The following is a 20,196-nucleotide window of genomic DNA, read 5'->3' on the forward strand; positions in this document are numbered from 1 at the left end:
AGGTTTTCCTGTGGCTGGGGACAGGCTTGCCCTGCCTCAGATCTTCCACACCACCATCTGTCCTCAGCCTTGGGGTGGTGGGGACATTAGGCGGGCCCACCAGCATCTCGCAGTAGGACACAACAGCCCCGTAAGCAGGTGGCTAAAAGACAGCACCTACCCTGTGCTAAATTCTGGATAGGTCAAAGTATTTCATTTCCATTTGCCAAACGAGGACGCTGAGGCTCAGAGAAGCTAAGTAAGTTGTCTGAAGTCTCAGAGCTTGGAGGTAGTCAAGCCGGAGGCCAGGCCATGTGACAAAACGTGCCGTGAACACCGAGTTACAGCTGAAGCATGGCTCTCCAGCCCACAGCATCCCCACACTCCAGAGTGTGTGGTGCTCCCTGGGGTGCTAGCAGGGGCTGGTAGGGGCCTTCTGGGTAACAAAGCATGGAGAAGGCTGGATTAAAGAAAAGTCAAGGGGTTTCTTTGCTGCTGGACATATCAGAGCCTTTGATGTGTTTACATATCACTCTCGCCCCCAGAAGGGTTGAGTCTGCGGGACTTGCCAAACTTACTTGACCTGAGCCACTTCTTAAATGAGGCCCAGAGAGGAGATGCAGTTACCCCAGGGTCACACAGCAAATATTTGTGAAGGTCAGAATCCGCGCGCTGCCAACCACACCTGCCGCCAACCTTCCTCCTCTGCTCTTGGAAGCATAGTCCTTTCCCTGGTACCGCCTTGTTCCCAGGCCTTAGATGCCCACCATCTTCGGGGAAGCTGTGCTGTCTCCCAGGCCACCAGCAGGAGGAGGGGGAAGTGCCTGCTGCTCCCAGGGGCTTGTGTGGGGACTGCATCCACCTTGTGCATTGCTGTCACGTGCCCCAGGAGCAAAGGGCAGGCAGGCAGGCTGCACACACTTTTTATGGCTGGGCCACATCCCAGAACGGTAAACAGGGGCAGGCAGCTGGCACCAGAGGCTTCTCAGGAGCGAAGGCCCCAGACTTCTGCCCGCCCCTGGAAGGGAGTTGAGAACAGTAGCTTGTCTCAGGAGTTTAAAAAAATTATATTTTAAGTTCACATTGTTAGTACTCTTTTTTATGAGTATGTTGGTCTTCTTTTGGTCTGACAGCACCTACTAGACCTTTAGGCCTCAATCCAAACATCACCTCCTCCAGGAAGCCTCCCAGACCTTCTGCTATAAGCTGGGAGCCCACTCTGGGCTCCCCAGATGCTCTGTTCCTTTGATGCCCAGGGCATAGCTCCGACTGGGAACTTTTGTGGGCCAAGGAACTTTTGTGGGCTCAGCCAGGCCTGGCACACGGGGGTTCCCAATGAATATCATCTGTTGAAAGAAAAATGTGAGCTGAAAATACTTGAGTAATAAAAAAAAACAAAACTGATATATTGGGTCTGATGATTCTGCTTATAAAATGCACTTAAAATTTTACATAGTCTCATGGACTTACTCTAACAATGTCCTCTTTTGATCTTTCAAACACATTTTAAAGGTGACCTTGTTACAGGCCTACAGAGACTGGAGGGGACCGCGCAATTGTCAGGGAAGGGTGAGGACAGTTTATGCTTCTTCAGCATCTTCCCTTAATGCTGTGTACAATGATTTTTATACTTCTTTTTAAAGAGAAAAAAAAATTTATTCTTGAAGCTGCATCCAAGAGATTCCACTCTATGTACAACGCTTGCCCAGCTGTGAGCTCCGCTTGGTCCAGAGGAAGTCCCCCGGGGACTCCCTGGGGCCTGGGCCCTAAGGGACAGCCTAGTGGGGTGACAGAAACTAGGCAGGTGGACGCTGCCCCTCTGGGCCCCCCTGGCTCCCCCCATCTGGAGGCCCCACTGAGAATGCTCGCGGGGGGATATGGCTCTGCGGTCCAGAGGGGTCGGTCATCAGAGCCTCTTGCTCTGATGACCTGTCTTGTGGGCTTTGCGCTTTGCATCCAGCCTGGACAGGGGTCAGGGCAATTTGTGGTGGGGGGCAGCCGGAGGGGAGGCTGCAGGAAGAGGCAGGTGTGAGCTGACCGCATCCCTCCCCCTCGGTTCCGGGCTGCAAGCTTTCCATCTTCTCTTAGCTCTGCCCCCTTTCTCCAGAGTCAGTGCACTCCCTCCAGAGGCCTCCCACCCTTGAACCTATGGAAGGGGAGGTGGGACCTAGGGACTTATGGCCCCTCACCTAGCCCTCTGGGGATTGAGACCTCCTACCCTGGGTTCTTTTACCCCCCTGAGGCCTAGAACACAGGAGCTGGAAAGGTCCTTCTCCCACAGGCTCACTGCACAGATGGGCCAAGGGGATGCAAGGGCTGGGTGGGCAACTTGTCCAAGGTTACCTAGAAGGTCAGTGGCAGGGCTGGGACTCAGACCGAGCCTCCTAGGCCTTAACGGGAGCCACATGCCCAGCCTCGGAGTCCCCAGGCCCCCAGCCCGCGGGGCGGGGGCAGGGGGCTATGGCAGATACTCCTCCTTAACAGGCATTGGGGAGGAGGCACCCAAGAGGCTGGCAGAGCTGGGGCCCAGGCCCCCCAGGGACGGCCCAGCTGCGGTGGGGGCCACTTCGTGGGCTGGTGGGGGGGGCTGCTGCTGCTGCTGCTTCTTTTTGTTCACTTTGCGCTCCTTTGCCCGCCGGTTTTGGAACCAGATCTTCACCTGTGGTATCAGAGAGCAGACATGGGCTAGGTTGGGGGGGGGGGGAGACCAAAAGGCAGAGCGAGAGGAAGAGGGAGGATAGCTGGGCTCTTATTCCTCCACAGGGGGCTTCGGGCCTCCCTCCTGCACCACCACCCAGACTATTCATGGACGCTGAATACATCCTCCCCGTCTACAACCTGCAACCCTAAAGACAACTTTCTCTGTAACCTCCTCTGTCCCCATTTTCTAAGGCCATGCTCTAACACCCCTCCTCCAGGAAGACTTCCTTGCGCTCCCTGGGACTTAAACAAGAATCATCACAGCCTGCTGTAGCCTATAGCTAAGCAGATCCCCTATCCCCCCCGTTGGGGGTCAGGGATAGTGGGGTTTGGGTTTCTGCTATGCCGTGTGACTATGGCCAGAGACTCAACCTCTCTGTTCTCCCTTGACTGAGTCCGTAATCTGCCTGACAGCCTGGAGGCCAGACTCCCAGTACTGCTCCCGTGGTTAAGGTGGGGGTACCCACACACCTGCCGTTCAGTGAGCCCCAGATTGGCGGCCAGCTCTGACTTCCGCCGGATGGTGATGTAACGGCTATAGTGGAACTCCTTTTCCAGCTCCAGGCGCTGGTGGTCGGTGTAGACCACGCGGTACTTGTCTTTGGTCCGGGTCTTACCTGAGAAGCAGAGGGGCCAGGAGACGTGGTGAGTGGGGGGGTGGGGCCTGTAAAAGGCCCAGGCAGGGCCCCGTGAAGGGAGAAATCCAGTCCCCCAAGGGAGAACCCTGAGGTGGGGAGGGACACACACCGAGGCCTGGGGTAACAATTACTCCCCCAGCGTCAGGCTTGGAGACCCCCAACCTGAGAGGCAGGCACTGCTCTCATGCCCATTTGGGGAGGCACTGAGGCTCAGAGAAGAGAAGCAGCTCACTCAGGGTTACACAGCAAGCTGCTGGTGGAGCTGGGGTTTCGATCCGGCTCCTCTGACCCTACTGTGATCGCCAGCTCCACCAGCTCTAACCCAGCAGTTTCCAGATGCCGCTGTGCAATGGACACTTGGGGAGCTTGCGGAAAACACAGCTTCCCGGCCATCCCTGACCCTGTGAACTGGAAAGCCTGGCGATAGAGTCTGCATTTTTAGCAAGCCCCCCTGGTGGTTCTGATTCAGGATCCTGAGACCACAGGCACTCACACCGGCGACACGGAGGGTCACCTGGCAGGCCAGGCCAGATGGAGACTAATGACGAGTCAGCTGCCCCTCTTTCCAGCGCATGAGAAGAGAGTGGGGAAGAGCGACCACGGGTAGAGGCAGAAGCTTGCCGCACCATCCTGGGGTGGGTGCTCCTCAATTTCCGTCAGAACCCTGGCGGCTGCTGGCCCCGAGACCAAACAGAAAGCACTGAGACAGCTGGTGGCCCTGAGGAACTGTCAGGTACCTCAAAAGGCCCTGGCCCTAGACACCAAGCCCCAAGCTGGGGTTGGTCTGCCCAGAGCCATCCACACCACCGCTTCTTCTGCGGGCACAGAGCAGTGACTCAGGCTCAGGCTCCAAATATTTACTGAGCTCCTTCTGTGGGCCAACCACTGGGGTATACCAGTAAGCAAAACTAAAAAAAAAAAAAAAAAAAAAAAGAATCCCTTCTCACAGTGAAATTAGGTTCTAGTGGAGGGAGCTAGACCAAAATAATTTGATATGTTAATACTACGTATATGATATGTTAATTGATAGGTATTCCAGAGAAAAAGAAGGCAGGAAGAGAGGACTGGGAATTTGGGGAGGAGAGAGTATGTGATTTTAAATAGAGTAGTCCATGAAGGTCTTGCTGAGAAGGGGAATTTAAGCAAAGATCTAAAGGAGGCGAGGGACATAGCCATGCAGGTGTCTGGGGAAGAGGGTTCCAGGTGCAGGGAACAGCAAGTGCAAAGGCCCCGTGGTGGGCGCATGCCTGACATCTGACATGTGTGAGGAACAGTGAGGAGGCTGGCATAGCCAGACTGCAGTGAGCCAGGACAGAGGGGCAGGCTATCAGAACCTTACAGGCCATGAAAAGGACTCTGGGTTTTACTCTGTCTGGGATGGGAGCCATTGAAGGGTTCTGAGCCCAGGAGACAGGAAGTCTGATGTAGGTTTCAATATGACTTTGGCTGCTGCATGGAGGACAGATTGGCAAGAGGATGGGGGAAGCACAGATAGTCCCGCAGTAACCCAGGAGAGAGAAGGATGTGGCTTGGCTTCTCTACAGGGCTCAGCCTGGGGCCAAGAGCCGGACTTGAGGACCGACTGGGGTTAATGTCAGGGCTCTCTTTGGGGCTGGGATCAGAGGTCTGTCTGGAGAGAATATTAAGAGTCATGCTTGGCCTGGGCTGGTGCGGGGGCCTGACTAAACACCAGCTTCCTTCGTAAGAAGCTGAGAACTTGGCTATAAATAGGAGGCCCACGCAAGCACTTTCAGGCCCACACGTGTGTCCCACCAGGGTATGGCGGGTCTTGGAATCACCATCGACCCTGCTCCACCTTACCCGGTTACCCCCACACAGCCTGGCCTTTATCCCCCCGGGGTCACAGCTCTGGCTTTGCCTGTCCCTCAGCATCGCTGTGCTAACCACCCACCCTTCTTCCAGCTCCCGCCCCACTACTAAGCCCACGCAGCTTGGCAGGACGGCCACCGGGCTCCCCAAGAGCCAAATGGTTTTGCGGAAAATGGGAGACAACAGATGTTTCTGGGCTTTTTTCCTTGGGTTTCCTGCCAGAGCAGCAGAACCGCACTGGACGCTTCCACATCCACTGACCTCAGCCCACCGCCTGATGTAGCACGGGACAACTTCGGCCCTCGGCCAGGTCTGGCCCAGGAAAGGGACAAGGGAGTGGCTGCTGAGGCCTTGGCTCCAGATGGGCCCTTCCTTGGCCTAGAAAATTCAACGCCAACTCAAAAACAGTTCTGCCTAATGCCACCACCCCCAGAGCCCCACAGAGCTCTGCATCTTCGCTGGGCTAACGCCAGAAGGGCTCGGTTTAGTCTCCTCCCATTTTACAGATGAAGAGACTGAGGGTTCCAGCAGGTTATACAACTGCTGGAGGTCCAAATAATAGAGACCTCGTGAGTCCTTCTAGTTCAACGTCCCTGTACAGTCGGGGGTCACTGAAGCCCCCTGCAAGTGTGGACTTGTCCAAGGCCATGTCATCTGGTCTAGAGTCCCACTCCTTGCTCCTGGCACAACTCCCCACCCCGTCAGGCTTAGGGTCCACAGAGCCCCCCAAGAGGCCCCCTAATCCTGGGCAAGAGCCCTGGGCTGGGGCTGGATGGTCCACAGGCTGGGTGGGCCCTTGAAAATTCCCAGAACACTCACAGCCTGAAGTGGGGCTGTAAGGCTCCCTTCCCACCCAAACAGCCTGAGATTACAAGCAGCGCTTACAAAGACACCCTTTTCCTCAGGCACCCAGGGCTCCTTCCCATTTTTGCTGATGAGCAAGTGGGGATCCATCACATGCAGTTTCGTAATGGGGGAGAAACTGGGGCTCAGAAGGGGGGCATCTTTGCCGAGGGCCATCCTGCCTGATAGTGGTATAAACCCTGGGCTCTGGCCACCCAAACCGTAGCTTGACTCATCCCAGATTTGAGGAGGGGGGTACCAGATAGGAGATAGGGCTCTAGCCGCGTAATTATCTCTTGCTGTTCCTGCCAGGGCAGACCCAGCCCCCAGACCCTGTCGCCTCCTGTCTGGGCCCAGGAGATGGGGCTGGTAGGCTCAGGAACCACTGGCCAACCTCTATCTGATGAAGCTCTCAAAGCACACCATTTTACTGCTAAGAAAATGGCTCTGCCGAAGAACAAAACATTTGGTATCACACTGTGGTCCGGGAACCAACAGATCCCATATGCTGTCCACGGAGTAATAACTGGAACATGCTCCTTGGAGCCCAAGTTGGTACTATCTAGCCTCATTTAACACGCACCCTTCAAGCCATTAATCCCAATTCCTGGAATTGATCTCACAGAAAAAGTGCCCAAAGCTATGGCTGTTTTGAAAGGCACAGGACTAAAAACTGTACATGTCTACACGTAGGGAACTTGCTAAACAAGAGATGGCACGTCCATGAAGAGGGACACTATACCGGGGTGTCTGGGGGGCTCAGGTGGCCGAGCGTCTGACTTCGGCTCAGGTCGTGATCTCGCGGTCGGTGAGTTCGAGCCCCGCGTCGGGCTCTGTGCTGACAGCTTAGAGCCTGGAGCCTGCTTCGAGTTCTGTGTTTCCCTCTCTCTCTGCTCCTCCCCTGCTCATGCTCTGTCTCTCTCTGTCTCTCAAAAATAAATAAAATGGTAAGAAAAAAAAAAAAGAAAGAAACTATAAAGGTCCCTACATACTAATATGGAGTGATTTCTAAGATATGTTGAGGAAAAAAAAGACAAAATACAGTGAATGGCATGTTACTGTTTTTTTGTATAAAAGTGGGGAGACACACACACATACACACACACTCACACATGTATGTGTACCCATAGAATTCTTTCTGAAAGAATATACAAGCCAATAACAGGGGCTGCCTCTGGAGAGGGAGCTAGAAGCTGTGGGGCCTCAGGAAGGTGAGAATGTGAGTCTTTGAGAGGATTCTCTTTTCCTTTTCCTTTCTTTTCTTTCCTGCTTTCTTTCTTTCCTTCTTTCTTTTTCTTTCTTCTTTCTTGCTTCTTTCTTTCTTCTCTTCCTTCCTTCTTTCTCTTCTTTCTTTTTTCTCTTTCTTTCTCTCTTTCTTTCCCTCCATCCCTTCCTTCCTTCTTTTTTTTCTTTCTTTCTTTCTTTCTTTCTTTCTTTCTTTCTTTCTTTCTTTCTTTCCTTCCTCTCTCTCTTATGTTTATTTTTGAGAAAGGGAGAGAGAGAGAGAGAGGGAGAGAAAGAAAACGAGTGGGGGAGGGGCAGAGAGAGAGAGGGAAACACAGAATCTGAAACAGGTTCCAGGCTCTGAGCTGTCAGCACAGAGCCCGGAATGGGGCCCGAACCCACGAACCACAAGACCATGACCTGAGCCGAAGTTGGACGCTTAACTGACTGAGCCACCCAGGCTCCCCTCATTTGTTATTTTCCTTCCTCCCTCCCTTCCTTCCTTCTTTCCTTCTTTCCTTCCTTCCTTCCTTCCTTCTTTCCTTTCCTCCTTCCTTTCTCTTTTCTCTTTCTCTCTCTCTCTTTTTTTTTTTTTTACCATGTGCGATATGAATTTGTATTTTTAATGACAGTCAGGAGCCCTGGGCTCCAGTCCCAGCTCTAGGCCAGAACTCTTGACTGCCCCAAGCCACCCTCCCTTCCCCCTCCTATGAGCACCTGTGCCACCCAGGAGCCTAGGAGGGAGGGGGCAGGGAGGTGTGTGAGAGCAGCAGGCAGGGAGAGGGCCCTGGGATGAATGATTTACAGGTCCCTGGGATGCTGGGGCTGAGAGGGAAGTCCGGGCTCCTGCAACAGGTGTCTGACGGAGGCCAGCCGCTCCCAGCCACCTAATGAATAACCCTCCGGGCCAGATGCCAGTGCGAGTGGGTGGGAGGGGGGGTGGGGAGCCCCCTCCAGCTCTTCAGTGGTGAGCACACCAGGGAAGATCCTTGGATAACTCACCCAAATGAGAGGCTTTCTCTTTGCTCAGGCTTTGGGACACGAGGAATGGCCCATCCGTGTGCACTGGGCGGCTGTGGAGGTAGCAAAGTCCCCATCTCCGAAAGCATGCACACTGGAGGTCCTGGGAAGCTCTTTAAAAGCACAGATTCTAGGCCAGAAATTCAGATTCAGTGGGGCTAAAATGGGACTCAGGGATTTGATGTGTGACCGGCTCTCAGGTGCCCCAGGCATGAGGTGGTCTGAGCAAGCAGACCTCTGGGATTGTGCAATACAGCTTCTCACTGGCTGGGTGATCTAGGACCAGTCACCTCAGCTTTCCGAGCATCATGTTCTGTATCTATACAATGCAGGCAACTAACATTCTAATAATGGCCAACATGTCCACGTGTGAGGTGCTCGCACACATCTCTCAACAATTTATGAAACCGGGCTACTGTTATCCCTACGTACAGATAAGCAAACTGGGGCTCAGAGAGGTCCACACATCTGGCAGGTGGGATTTCAACCCAGGTCTGGCGAGCCTCAGAAAGAGCACTAGAACCTCTCACACAGGGTGAGGTCTCCCATAATTATCTGCAACCACCGGGGGGCACAGCGGATCACTTGACATAAATGGAGGACGCCTAGCGCAGTACCTGGCACTTAGTAGGTGCGCAAGGATGGGCAGACCGTGCTGATTTCCAACAGTGGCACGATAAGCCATGTGGCAGAAAGGCTGGGAAATGGATCTGGGCAATGGGGGATGTGCTGGATGAGATTGTTTATTTATAAGGTCCTCTCCAACTTGGAAACATGAGGCTCCCAATGTTTGTTGATTCTCTGGTTGTGTTTGTTATTTTTGCCGAAAGAATTCTGAGACCGATTTCCCTGTCTGAGAGCCTAGATACCGGGCCTGCCCAGCTGGAGGATAGGGGACAGGAGCCACAGCGGCCTGCGGTGGGGCCTTCCCACCCAGCCTGGGCCAGGCGAGGACAGAGTTCAGCCTCTGTCCCCAGGGCGGGGTGGGTGGCTCCAGGAAAATCGAATGGCCCCCAGGTCAGCACTTCCTTTGTCCTCTTCCTGCTAGGTTTGTGGCCCTGGGGAAGCCACTGCCAGTTCTGGCCCTCAGGGCCTGGAACACCGACCCAGCCTCAACCCTCCATGCCCCCTCCCTGTGTGGTCCAGCCCCATCCTGACTGTGCATCACAATCCCCCCCCCAACACACAAACACACACGCAGTATGCACACATGTACGCAGGTAGGGCTGTTAAAAATACTCCAGCCCCGATCTCACGGCATCCTGCTCTCCCTGCCGTCTCTGGCAGCCCACGGACGCTATTCTGCACCACTAGCTGAAGTCAGTGTTTCCTGGCCCCAATTCTGTGCCATCTGTGTGGTCTTGAATAAGTCCCTTCTCCTCTCCAGGCCTCAGTTTCTCCGGTGCATCAGAAGATCAGCGCTGAGGGCCTGTAGATTCTGAAGTTCTCTGCAGCTCTGAGCCCTCCTCTAAGGGCTTGGGCCCAGGCCGAAGGACTCGACAAGTGACTGAACTTCTTCGGGCTTTGGACGGGAAAGCAGTTTGTAAAGGGCAAAGAGCTAAGGGGATGTCAAGGAGAGCTGAGCTATTTGCGGAAGCGGATGCGGGAAGGGTCCCTAGGGAGACAGAGGAATGCGGCCCGCTGGGGAGCTGCAGGGCAAGGAACACACTGGCCTGCAAACGGGGAGATCCGGCCCGGCCGCTGTGTATGGATGTTCGGCTTGGGATTGATTCTCCATCCCACCAGCAGGGGTGGGACCTCTGCTGTGGCAGCCCTGACCTGGCCAGTTTCATGATGAATGGATGTCCCTTCTTGGGTCCTGAGGGTGTCTACTGCGCCCTGATTGGGTCCTTGTTCCGGCTGTGTGGCCAGGCCCAGGCTGCTCCATCACGGTTCCTCATTTAAGCTCTGGAGCAGGGGTGAGGCTGGCATGGGGGGGGGGAGGGGCGTGGGGAGGTCCTGCAGCCTTAAGCCAGCTTCTCCTCCCCACTGTCGCCCTCCTTCCCAGCCACAGCACTCAGCTGGCACTGCACCCTCTCCTCCCAGGCCACCCTGGCATCGTCCCCTGCCATGTCTTCTCCGTGGAGGCACAGGGCCTGGCCTGGCTGTGGGAGGCAGTGAGGAAGACAGAAAAGTTCAGGGTCGGGGAGATCTGTCTGTTCCACCCCAGCCTGGTCACAGGCCAGCGACGTGAGCCCAGGCAAGTCACCGAACCTCTCTGGATCCCAGGAATACACCTGTAAACTGAGGACACGAATTAACTAACTAGTGGCTAGTTAGCAGACTGGACAGAAGAGATACCCAGCACTTCCGCGATCACAGAAAGTTCAACTGGAGAGCCCTCCTAGACCAAAACCCTCCCTCGGGCCAGATGCCCACAGCTGTGTCGCATCCTAAGCGGAGTGCGCTTGTACTATTTGCAAAGCAGTCTGTTCTTACATCCACCACCTACTTGTATTTTCCCTCGGTTTTTCCACGGGGGCGCCAAAAAATAAGGGGGGGAGGCCCTTGACCCAGAACAGCCCTTCTTCGACTGGCAAACAGCGACTGTGTCCCTCCGCGTCTTCCCCCAGGCCTGAACAGCTTGAGGCCTCTCTGAGCTGTTTCCCGGTGCCCCTTTCAGCCTTGCCCTACCAGGGTCACCCTGGAAGTCAACTTCCTGCCCGACCGTCTGCAGGCCTGGGTCCTGAGGTCACACATTCTGGGTGCGATGCAGGGAGGGGCTCTAGGCTCCAGCCCTTTCCTGGATCACGGGGTGACCTTTGCAAGCCCCCTCCCCCCAGCGCCTTGCTCCCCCGGTCCGCTCCGTGAGGGTAGGGACGATGCCGTCTTGCTCCCACAGCCCCACAATGGTGCCTGACACACAGTGAGTACCTGATGGGTCTTTGCTGAATATGCAACACAAATCTGCTCCTTGGTCTCCTTCATCTCGGTAAATGGCTACCACCCTCCAGATACTCAGGCCAAAAGCCCAAGAGGCACTTCCGGCCCCCACAGCCAACCCATCAGCTGGTCAGCTCAACCTCAGTCCTTCTGTCCAGCTCCCCTGCTCCCAGAGCCTTAGTCAAAGCCACTAATCTAATGCAGAAATGTGCAGTTCTGGGGTCAGAAATACCCGCATTTGAGGAAATGCTAAGCACGTGCCGAGTACTTACTAGGTACTAGTTGATGTCATTATTACTATGGTAGATGATCAGGATTGATTTGTTAAACCATTCCTTCCCCTCTTTCATGGGAGGGGGGCAGACTAAAAACAAACAAACAAAATAATTACCAACTGGGATTAGCATGAAGGAAAGTAAGCATAGAGCTGAGAGCCAGAATAAGTTGCAGGGGTGGAGGGTGGGGGGGACCTCCTTTAATTATTTTGGGGGGGAGTCTCCTGGAGCAGGTGACATTTCAATCAAGACCTGAAGGCTGAGGAGGTTTCTATATCAAAGACGAGAGGAATGTGCCAGGAAGAGAGAACAGCATGTGCAAAGGCCCTGTGGCAGAGAGTAGCAGAGCAAGGGGCAGACAATGCCAGCTCCCGAGAGCCCCCAGTCTGCCTTCCTGGCCAGAGTCCCCAGTCTGCCTGCCTGAACGAATAAATGAACGAATGGGAGAGGCACATGGTGAGGCTGGAGAGACCAGCAGAGCTCTGAGCCCTGGGGTGAGGGGTTTGAATTTGTTTCAAGAGCAACGGGAAGTCACGGGAAGGTGTTGAACTTGAAGGGTCAATCTCGGCTTCCACTAACGTCTGCCCCCTCCCTGTGCACCCCTACAAGCTTGAGGGCTGAAATGTGGCATGGGGAGGGTTCAACAAGTTCACCCACGTTGACTCCAGATGCAAACGTTGTTTCCAAATCCCAGGAGCTCCAGAACAGAAACCGGAGGGCCAGCGCACAAAGATAACTTCCTCCTGACAAGCCAGACCCTACCGCTAACAAAGCTGTTTTAGACCTTCAGAATGATTCCCTGAGCTCTCGGCGGCAATATCTGCCAAAGCGGGGGGGGGGGGGGAAAAAACACCCAACCAAAAAAAGCCTTCTGCCACCTTCTAACTGGGTCATTCCCCTTCCCAGCTACATCTGAGAGACGAGGTGTCACATCCAGCTTCTGCCTAGAGAACCAGTTTTAAACAGCCTGGCCCCTGCTGTGCCCACCCTCCCCCCATCCGCGTCTTCCAGCTCCTCCCTGACCAGCCTCCTTTCCCCACCCGGGCTGGGACGCACATGGGCAGGGGTCTGGGGCTGCTGAGTGGGTTGCTTTCTTTGGTAGATACTCCCTAGGCCGTGGAGTCTGGGTTTGAAGCCCGTGCTGTTTGCATCCTAGCTATGTGAGCTCGAGCAGGTACCTCACCCTCTCTGAGCCTCATTAACTTTATCTGTAAAATGAGGCTAATAATAGATCCTCGCACCTCTTAAGGTCGTTATGAAGCTTAAGTGAGAAACCCCGTGCAAAGTTCTTGGCACGCTGCCTGGTGCACAGGGAGGACTCAACTAATGCCATAGTTCTCAGCTTTGCCATGAGCTCCTGCCCCCGGGGAAGGCATGGTGAGAAGGACGGGGCTGACTCTGACAGGTCCTTGAGGGAGATGGAAGGGGTAAAGAAGACAGTGGTAAATGCTGTGAAAACAAGGGCCTGACGCAGTGCTTGGAGGGGAGGAAACCAAGGAGGACTTTCTAGAGGAGGTGGCCGTGGCCCCGAAGGCACAGCGTTTGAACTAGTGAAGATGTGGGAAGGAAGGGTGGGTAATTTAGGTTGAGGGACCCGGACTGGAGAGGCAGGGAGTGTGAGGTGTGTGTTTCCGTGCACCTGCTAAGGACAGGCAGAGACAGTCATAGGCACTGATATACTAAGTACCTACTGTGTGCCAAGCAGAGGGGCTGGGCTCAGTGGGCCCCATTGCTTCAAGGTACAATCCTATTATTATCCTAATGTTATAGTGGAAGAAACTGAGGTTCAGAGAGACAATCCAAGTTAACTTGCCTGAGGCTCGGCAGCTTCTAACAGAAATGCAGTCCCAGGCCTGAGGCTCCCAAACGCAGCCGAAAGCCACCCCCAGGAAGCATTTCTGTATCTAGACCAACTAGTGAGAGAGTGTCTTCAACAGCCCTCTCAAGAGGGCTCTGAATGCCACAGAAATGGGGCTGGATTTGAAAGCAATGAAATGACATACAACGAGACAGGTATTCCAAAGGCAGTGGAGAGCCACGGAATGCTCTGGCTCAGGCGATGTGCCTTGAAAAGGTACATCTGGTAATGGTTGTGAGGACAGCTGGGGTATCAGAGAGAGGGTGAAGGTGAGAGGCCAGGCTGGTGACTGTGGCAACGGGCCAACAGAGGGGATCTGGATTGTGGTGGGGAGAGGAGGGTTCATCCCCTCGCCGGGCCTCAGTTTCTCTGTCTGAAATCTGAAGGGGCTGGCCCAAGACCGAAACCCTGCTGCAACAGCCTCATCATCCCCGCGAGCATCTCCCTGGCCTGTGTGGGACATCAACCACCCCAAAGGCCACTAACCTGCGAAGTATTGTCGATTCCCAAGGAATAGATGCTGAGCCTTTGACAGAGGGTGATGTATAACCCTCTTAATGACAAAGGTGGTATTTATATACGCCAACAGGGAAGACCACAAAATAGGACCCCTTATAGTCCTGTTCTATCCTGGTCCCAGTCAAGTGAGAGCAATCACTCAGAATTGGATAATATTTTGATTATGGGATGGAGCCCAACAGCCTCTCCCTCCTCTCTCCAGTTCTCACTGTCCCTCAGGGTAAAGCCAAGGTGGTAGTCCCAGTCTCATCTCAGCCACCTCCTCGGCTGAGGCCACAGTACCGTCCCAGCAGGGAGAGGGGGAGCAACCAGGCTTCCATCACAGGCAAGAGCTCGATCAGCTAGACAGTCATGGGCCCATCTCCAGGGCTGGGACCTCAGAAACATGTCAAAGCCCAGATCTCATCTCCCCCCCCCTTCTCTCAGAGCTGTCTTACTGTTCCTCACACTTGTCCTGTTCATCCATTCAACAAAATGTATCGAGCCCCTACTAAATGCCATGCACTGAGATGGCATCTGGAATGTAGTGATGGGCCAAATGGACGTGGCTCTGGACCTCATGGGGGTTTACCTTGGTGGGTGGGGAAACAGACAACACACACACACACACACACACACACACACACACACAAGTGGGTAAACTGATAGCAGGGTTAGTGCTCTGAATGAAACATGGCGAAGATTATCAGTGTGTGTATAGGGGGAGCCTTCCCTGGGAAATCATGGAGGACCTGTCTGAGGAGATGACCATCAAGCTAAGACCTAAAGGGTGAGAAGGAGCTAGGCCTGCCAAGAGTCAGGGCCAAGGAGTTTTCAGGAAGAGGGAACAGCACATGCACAAGACCTGCGGCAGGTCATGGCACATCTGGGAAAGTGAAAGAAGGCTGGAGTGTCTAGAGCTTGGTGGCCAAGGAGAGAGTAAGTAGCCTGGGGCGAGGCTGGGGAGGCAGGCGGGGGCCAGGTGCTGATGCTCTACAGTCTGGTGGACTTCAGGGAGTCTAGATTTTCCAATGGGAAACCATCGGAGAAATTGTAACAGACTCCCCCAACATCTATCCCAGCTCAGCCTCCACTGGCGCGAAACAAGTACATTGTTTGCCGTCCCTGGGCTTCAGTTCCCCAACTGCCTGTTTGGTCTCCCAACTGTCCAGTTCAAATGTTCTAGAGTGCTAGAAGCTCAGGTGCAGGAGAGAAGGGGCTGGCAAGAGAACCAGGTGGCCAGCAACATTTGTTGGGGGGGGGGGTGGTGTGCTGGCAGGTGCTGACCTTCCCTTTGCCATCCTAGATAGCAACATTACACGGGCAGCATGCCAGGGCCCCGGGGTCTTCATGGCTCAGAAGGAGAAACTGAGGCCACAGTAGGTGGTGGGGGGGGGGCTTGGCCTCTCTCTCAGGATAGGTCTGTAACCCCATTCCAATCCTGCCCCATCTCAGGAACACTGGTCAGATGTCCCTGGGCAGACAGGCAGCAGCTTCTAGCTTCTAGAAAGCTGGCGATCCTGTGTCCTCAGCAGAATAAGTCTAACCTGGCTTCTGGGGCAGCCACTCTCCTTGGGAGCCTGCAAACCTCCCTTGGCCCTCTCTTTCTACTTTCTGGGAGTGAAAGGGGAAAGGTGTTTTGCCTTTGGGCAGACTTACAGCTGGGCCTCCTATCTGCCTGGGGACAACAGTTTTCAAATGACTGGTTGAGACCAGAGGCTGGGGCCGGGTTCCCTCGAAGATCCTATGCCCAGAGAGGAACGGCGATTTGCCTGACGTCACACAGCCTGAAAGTTCCTCCAGGCCTCCCACCTGTCCTCTGACCCCCACTGGCGCACCCTCTCCAGGTCCTTGCTCCTGAGGAACTCCTCCTCCATCTGGACCTCTCCCAGCTGCCACCTCGCCATCCATCTCCAAAGCTGCCTGATCAGGAGGAAGCAACAACTAGAATAGAGAAGCAGGAAAAGCAGGCTTCTTTCTCCAGGGAACGGACACAAAACCGGGAGTCAGTGGCCCCAGACACCTCCTCTCATTCAATCTAACGCAGGGTTCTCAACCAGGGTCAACGGAGAAATCTTTTTGGAGCTTCTAGAATCCCTCGGATTATCTGCTGAATTAGGCAACACTTTTTTTCTAGGGGGAAGATTTGTATTTTCCACCAGATTTTTCTAAAGGGCCCCTTTAAAATCAAACAAAGGTACAAGACCCTTCCCTATCATGTCACAGATGGTAAAACTGAGACCCAGAAAAGATGACTAATTTAAGAGAAGCTATTGTTTAGAGGATTAGAACACAGGCCTGGTGGTCAATCGGCCAGGGTTCAAGTCCCAGCCCCACCATTTACTGGTTATACGTCCTTGCATAAGGGTTTAACCCCTCTAGGTCGTAGATTTTTCATCGTAAAAATGGGGATGATGACAGTACCTTCAATAATGTTGTAAGAATTAAATGGGTTAATGCACGCAAGGTCTTAGGCAGTGCCTGGTCCGTTAGTAAGTGTTCCATAAACGTTAGCTGTTAGTATTTAGCCAAGGTCACACAAATGAGTGGCAGAGCTGGGGCATCCACCCCAGTCCTCTGAGGCCTCTGGAGGCTGATAGGAGCTTCTGTGTCCCTGGGCCTCCGAAGAAGGTGCTACAATTATAGCCAGACCTCCCCAGCATCTGCCCCAGCGAGTGAGGAGTGTGTGTGTAGGGACATGGGGGTGAAGAGAGAGAGGAGGTAGGGGAAGTCCCAGGCTCCCTCCCAGCTGGAGGAAGGGGGGAGGGGTCGGACATCAAAGGGTGGGCAGGCCAACTTCCCGCCCCTAAGGCCAGGTGGCCTTTGTCAGGACAGGCCGGACACAGTCGGGACAATGGGGTATCGTGTTCACTTTCCGGCCAACAGGAGTCACTACTGAGCCAAGGGGCAGCCTGTTACATGACAAAGGGGGGACCTATAAAGGAGGTCAGGCCGCCCCTCATTAAAGCTGGCCCTTTGTCCTGCCCCCTCCTCTGCCTTTGAAGAGGGTGGATCAGAGAGGCCTGCCTGGGGGCAGGAGGTTCACTGTCTCAGGAGCCAAACAGTAGCCACCTTCCCAACTGCTCCTGCTTTCCCCTCCCCCAGGGTCAAGAGTTCAGGGAGGGCCCTGGGATGGCAAGGTATGGACCCCCACACCAATTCAACCGAAGAGGGCTCTTTTTCAGTCCAAAGGATATGACCCGCCACTCTCTCCACTGTACTGATGGGGGCACTGAGACCTGGAAAGGAAAGTGATCCGCCCGTGTTCACACAATCAGTGCACCGCCCCTTCTGGGTATGGTGTGCAGCTTCCTCTTGGGGCTGGGATAGGGGGTGGAAGAAAGGGATGACTACCAGGGCCAGTGTTGCTGAAAGAGCCCTGGCATAAACCTGGGGACCCGCGTTCTAGTTCCAGCCTTGCCAGGCAACCACAAGGCAAGTTTCTTCACTTCTAAGGGTCTCCGTTTCCCTATCCATACAGAAGGACAGGTTGTGCTTCCTAAGCTAAGGCTCAGGCAGGCTGGGATTCTGAAGGGGGAAGCTGAGAGAACAGCACCCCCCGGACCAGAGAGGTCAGGGAGGCCCAAAGGGGGGACCCACGCGGGGCCACGGCAGGGGTGAGACAGGGGGCAACTGGGCCTGGCCCCAGCACCTGCTGGTGCCCAGGGGAACCTTCCAAAGGCTCAGGGCGAAGGAGGGGTCCTTACCGCTGCCACAGCCGCCTCCCGCCGCCACGCTGCGCCGCATCCACTCGTAGGGCGTCCGCCTTTGCGCTCCGGGCGAGGACGGTGCGCCCGGGCCGCCGAGGGGCTGCGCCAGGAGGCTTGGGCCAGGCCCAGGGGGCGCGGGCACCGGGCTAAAGTCCGGAGGGGGCCCGAATGCCAGCGGGGCTGGGCTGGCGGCGGGGGCCGCAGGGCCTGGGCCATAGGCGGCGGCCCAGTCGTCCTTGGGCGCAGAGAAGGGCGCGCTCCAGGCCGCAGAGGGTGCGGGGGCCGGCTCCACGTGAGAGTAGCCGGTGAAGTCGGGGTACTGCGAGGGCCCAGGGGGCGCGGGCGGGGGGCCGTAGGCTTGCGGGCCCAGGCCGAGGCTCGCGGGCCTGGCGGGGCCGGGGTAGACCGGAGAATCCTTGTCCAGCACATAGCCCACGTACATGGTGGCCGCGGGGCCCCGCGCGCATGCTGGGCCCTGGAGCCGCCGCTGCCGGCCGCCCCGACGAGCAGACTGTTCACCTGAACTCGCGGGCCCTGCCGCCGCGCCCGCCCCACCCAGGCCTTTTATAGCTCCGGGCGCCCGCGGCCCCAGCCCGGGCGGGTTTGCATTTCAAAGCGGGGGGGAGCCTCCGCGCCGCGAATCAAAGGGGGAAACCCGTCGGGGGCGGGGGGTTCAAAAGGAGACAAATTGCTGCCCCAAGCGGGAGGTGGACGGGCCGGGGCCTGGAGGGGGCGGGGGCGCGGAGGACGCGTCCCGGGCGAGCGTCGAGGCATCGCTAGGTGTGGGGCTCCTGCGGGGCCGACGGCCCGGCGGCCCGAACACTTCCTTCTCCCTGGGCCGCGTGGACCGCCCGTGACCCCATCTTACAGGTGGAGAAAAGGGATCCGAGGGGCCGGCGGGGGGACCCCAGGCCGGCGTCACACAGCCACATCGGGCCTGTGGCGCACTCCGTAGTGATCAGCTTGAGGTGAGGGGGCAACCCGACTTCAAACAGGGTTCCCTCTGTAAGGTAGCGGGTCCTTAATGTTGGGGGGGGGGAGGGGTCACGACCCCTCTGAGCCTCCGAAGCAAGCTGTGGAGGTTTTTCCGGGAAAATGCACATATGCACATACAGGAGTCTGCATACAATCGGGCAGTTTTCCTGAGTTGACTCTCCAGAGAAAGTTCTTAAAGAGGGGCATCTTTAAGAGGACATTCTGGGGAATTTTTCACAATTCTCTCAGCAGGCGCTTCCCTCCCCCGCCCCCTTTATTTTACTAAGAAGTTTCAAACATACACACAAGTGGAATTGGTAATGAGCCACTATATACCCATCGCTCAGCTTCAACCATTATCAAGTTTTTGTAACAGTTATTTTATCGACTCCCCTCTTTTTGCCAGAGTATTTTAAAACAAACTTCAAACACCATGTCGTTTCACCCCTACATACTTCCGCATGCATCTCTAAAACACATGGACACTTTCTTGCATAATATGCCATTAGACACATCTAACAAAATTAACACAAATTCTTGAGTCTTATCTAACACTCAGTCTGGATGCAAAATTCTCCAGTTGATTTTTTTAACAGTTGGCCTGTGTGATCAAGGTCTAAAAGCTTTGGTTCACTTATAGCTGGGGCCCATTGGTATTTTAAACGCTTCATGCGTGTCCCTCCCCCTATTAAAGAAAGACTGGTAAACATTTCACAGCTACCCAAGAGGGAGTGTGTAAAACAGCTGAGGAGCCTGGAACGGGCAGCAAGGCTGAGAGATTTGGGGAAGGACTCATGAAGGACAAGGCCCTGGGTCAGGAAGTCTTGGGGAGATGGGTTCCCTTTCCACGGGGGGTGGGGTTCGGTGCCAACGAGCTGCACAGAAGCCCCCGACGGTGTTTGATCCTCCAACATTTCCTGGGGACACCCTACCTGTGCAGAGATGTGTGGCCCCCAAAAGGTGGACAGAATCAGGGTCTTATCAACCTGTCCCTCCCTTGGGTCACTGCATTAGTTTGCCAGGGGAGGTCAGCATCATTTCAAGGCTACATCCAGACAGATGTCAGGATCTGAATATAATTTACAGGGTCCAGTGCAAAATGACAACGTGAGGTCCCTTGCTCAAAAATGATTCAGAATTGCAAGATGGCGACAGAGAGGATTTAACCACCCATGGGGCCCTTCTAAACACTGGGCCTTGGGTGACTGTACAGGTGACCCACCCAATGAAGCTGGCGCTGGTCAGAATCTTGTCCATCTGGGGTTCCAATGGGTACTATAACAGAATCGGGGACAGGAAGCACGTAGCTCCCCTTCCTGATCAGAGGAACTTTCCATTGTGCAGGTGGCAGCAGTGAGGCCCCGCAAGGAAAGGGGCCATGCCCAAGTTTATGCAACAAAAAATGAAAGCTGGTGGGGAAAGGGAGCTGCCTGTCATGGAATGAGCCCATGGTTGCCTCTGTGGGAAAGGTTCCCTTTCCCAGGTCAGGAAGGGGGCGTGTTGGTGAAATTCTGACTCTTTCAAGCGGTCAGTCAAAAACTGACAAGTATACAAAGAAGGGAGAAGAGACCCAAAAAGACAGGGCTCTCCTCTCTGAGTTGACAAAACCGGGATTGCTCAGCAGAAGGAGAAAATCTGGAATGGGACTTGAGGTTCTGAGTTTGGGAAGCCGTGCCGGACAGACCTGGGACCTGAGAGAGAAAGCTGTAGGCATAGACAGACATAGGTTTCAACCCATCCATAATAGAGTGCCCTCTGAAGGG

General features: G+C 55.0%; 1 protein-coding gene across 1 annotated transcript; it reads right to left on the minus strand.

Annotated features, from left to right (window-relative positions):
- Nucleotides 1–1,616: 1,616 nt before the first annotated feature.
- Nucleotides 1,617–17,900, minus strand: CDX1 (caudal type homeobox 1). Its single transcript, XM_043569319.1, has 3 exons — nucleotides 17,456–17,900; nucleotides 3,151–3,296; nucleotides 1,617–2,638 (listed from the first exon to the last, which is right to left on the minus strand). Exons 1-3 carry the CDS (start codon nucleotides 17,898–17,900, stop codon nucleotides 2,438–2,440), a joined length of 792 nt encoding a protein of 263 aa, XP_043425254.1. The 3' UTR covers nucleotides 1,617–2,437.
- Between the last annotated feature and the right edge of the window lie 2,296 nt (nucleotides 17,901–20,196).

The sequence above is a fragment of the Prionailurus bengalensis genome, chromosome A1, assembly GCF_016509475.1.
Source record: "Prionailurus bengalensis isolate Pbe53 chromosome A1, Fcat_Pben_1.1_paternal_pri, whole genome shotgun sequence".
NCBI lineage: Eukaryota > Metazoa > Chordata > Mammalia > Carnivora > Felidae > Prionailurus > Prionailurus bengalensis.

Coding starts and splice junctions, on each gene's coding strand:
- CDX1 (XM_043569319.1), bottom strand. CDS start 17,900: ATGTACGTGGGCTATGTGCTGGACAAGGATTCTCCGGTCTACCCCGGC. Junction 3,297..17,455: donor GGGAGGCGGCTGTGGCAGCG/GTAAGGACCCCT, acceptor TCTGCTTCTCAG/GTAAGACCCGGACCAAAGAC. Junction 2,639..3,150: donor TGGGGCTCACTGAACGGCAG/GTGTGTGGGTAC, acceptor CTGATACCACAG/GTGAAGATCTGGTTCCAAAA.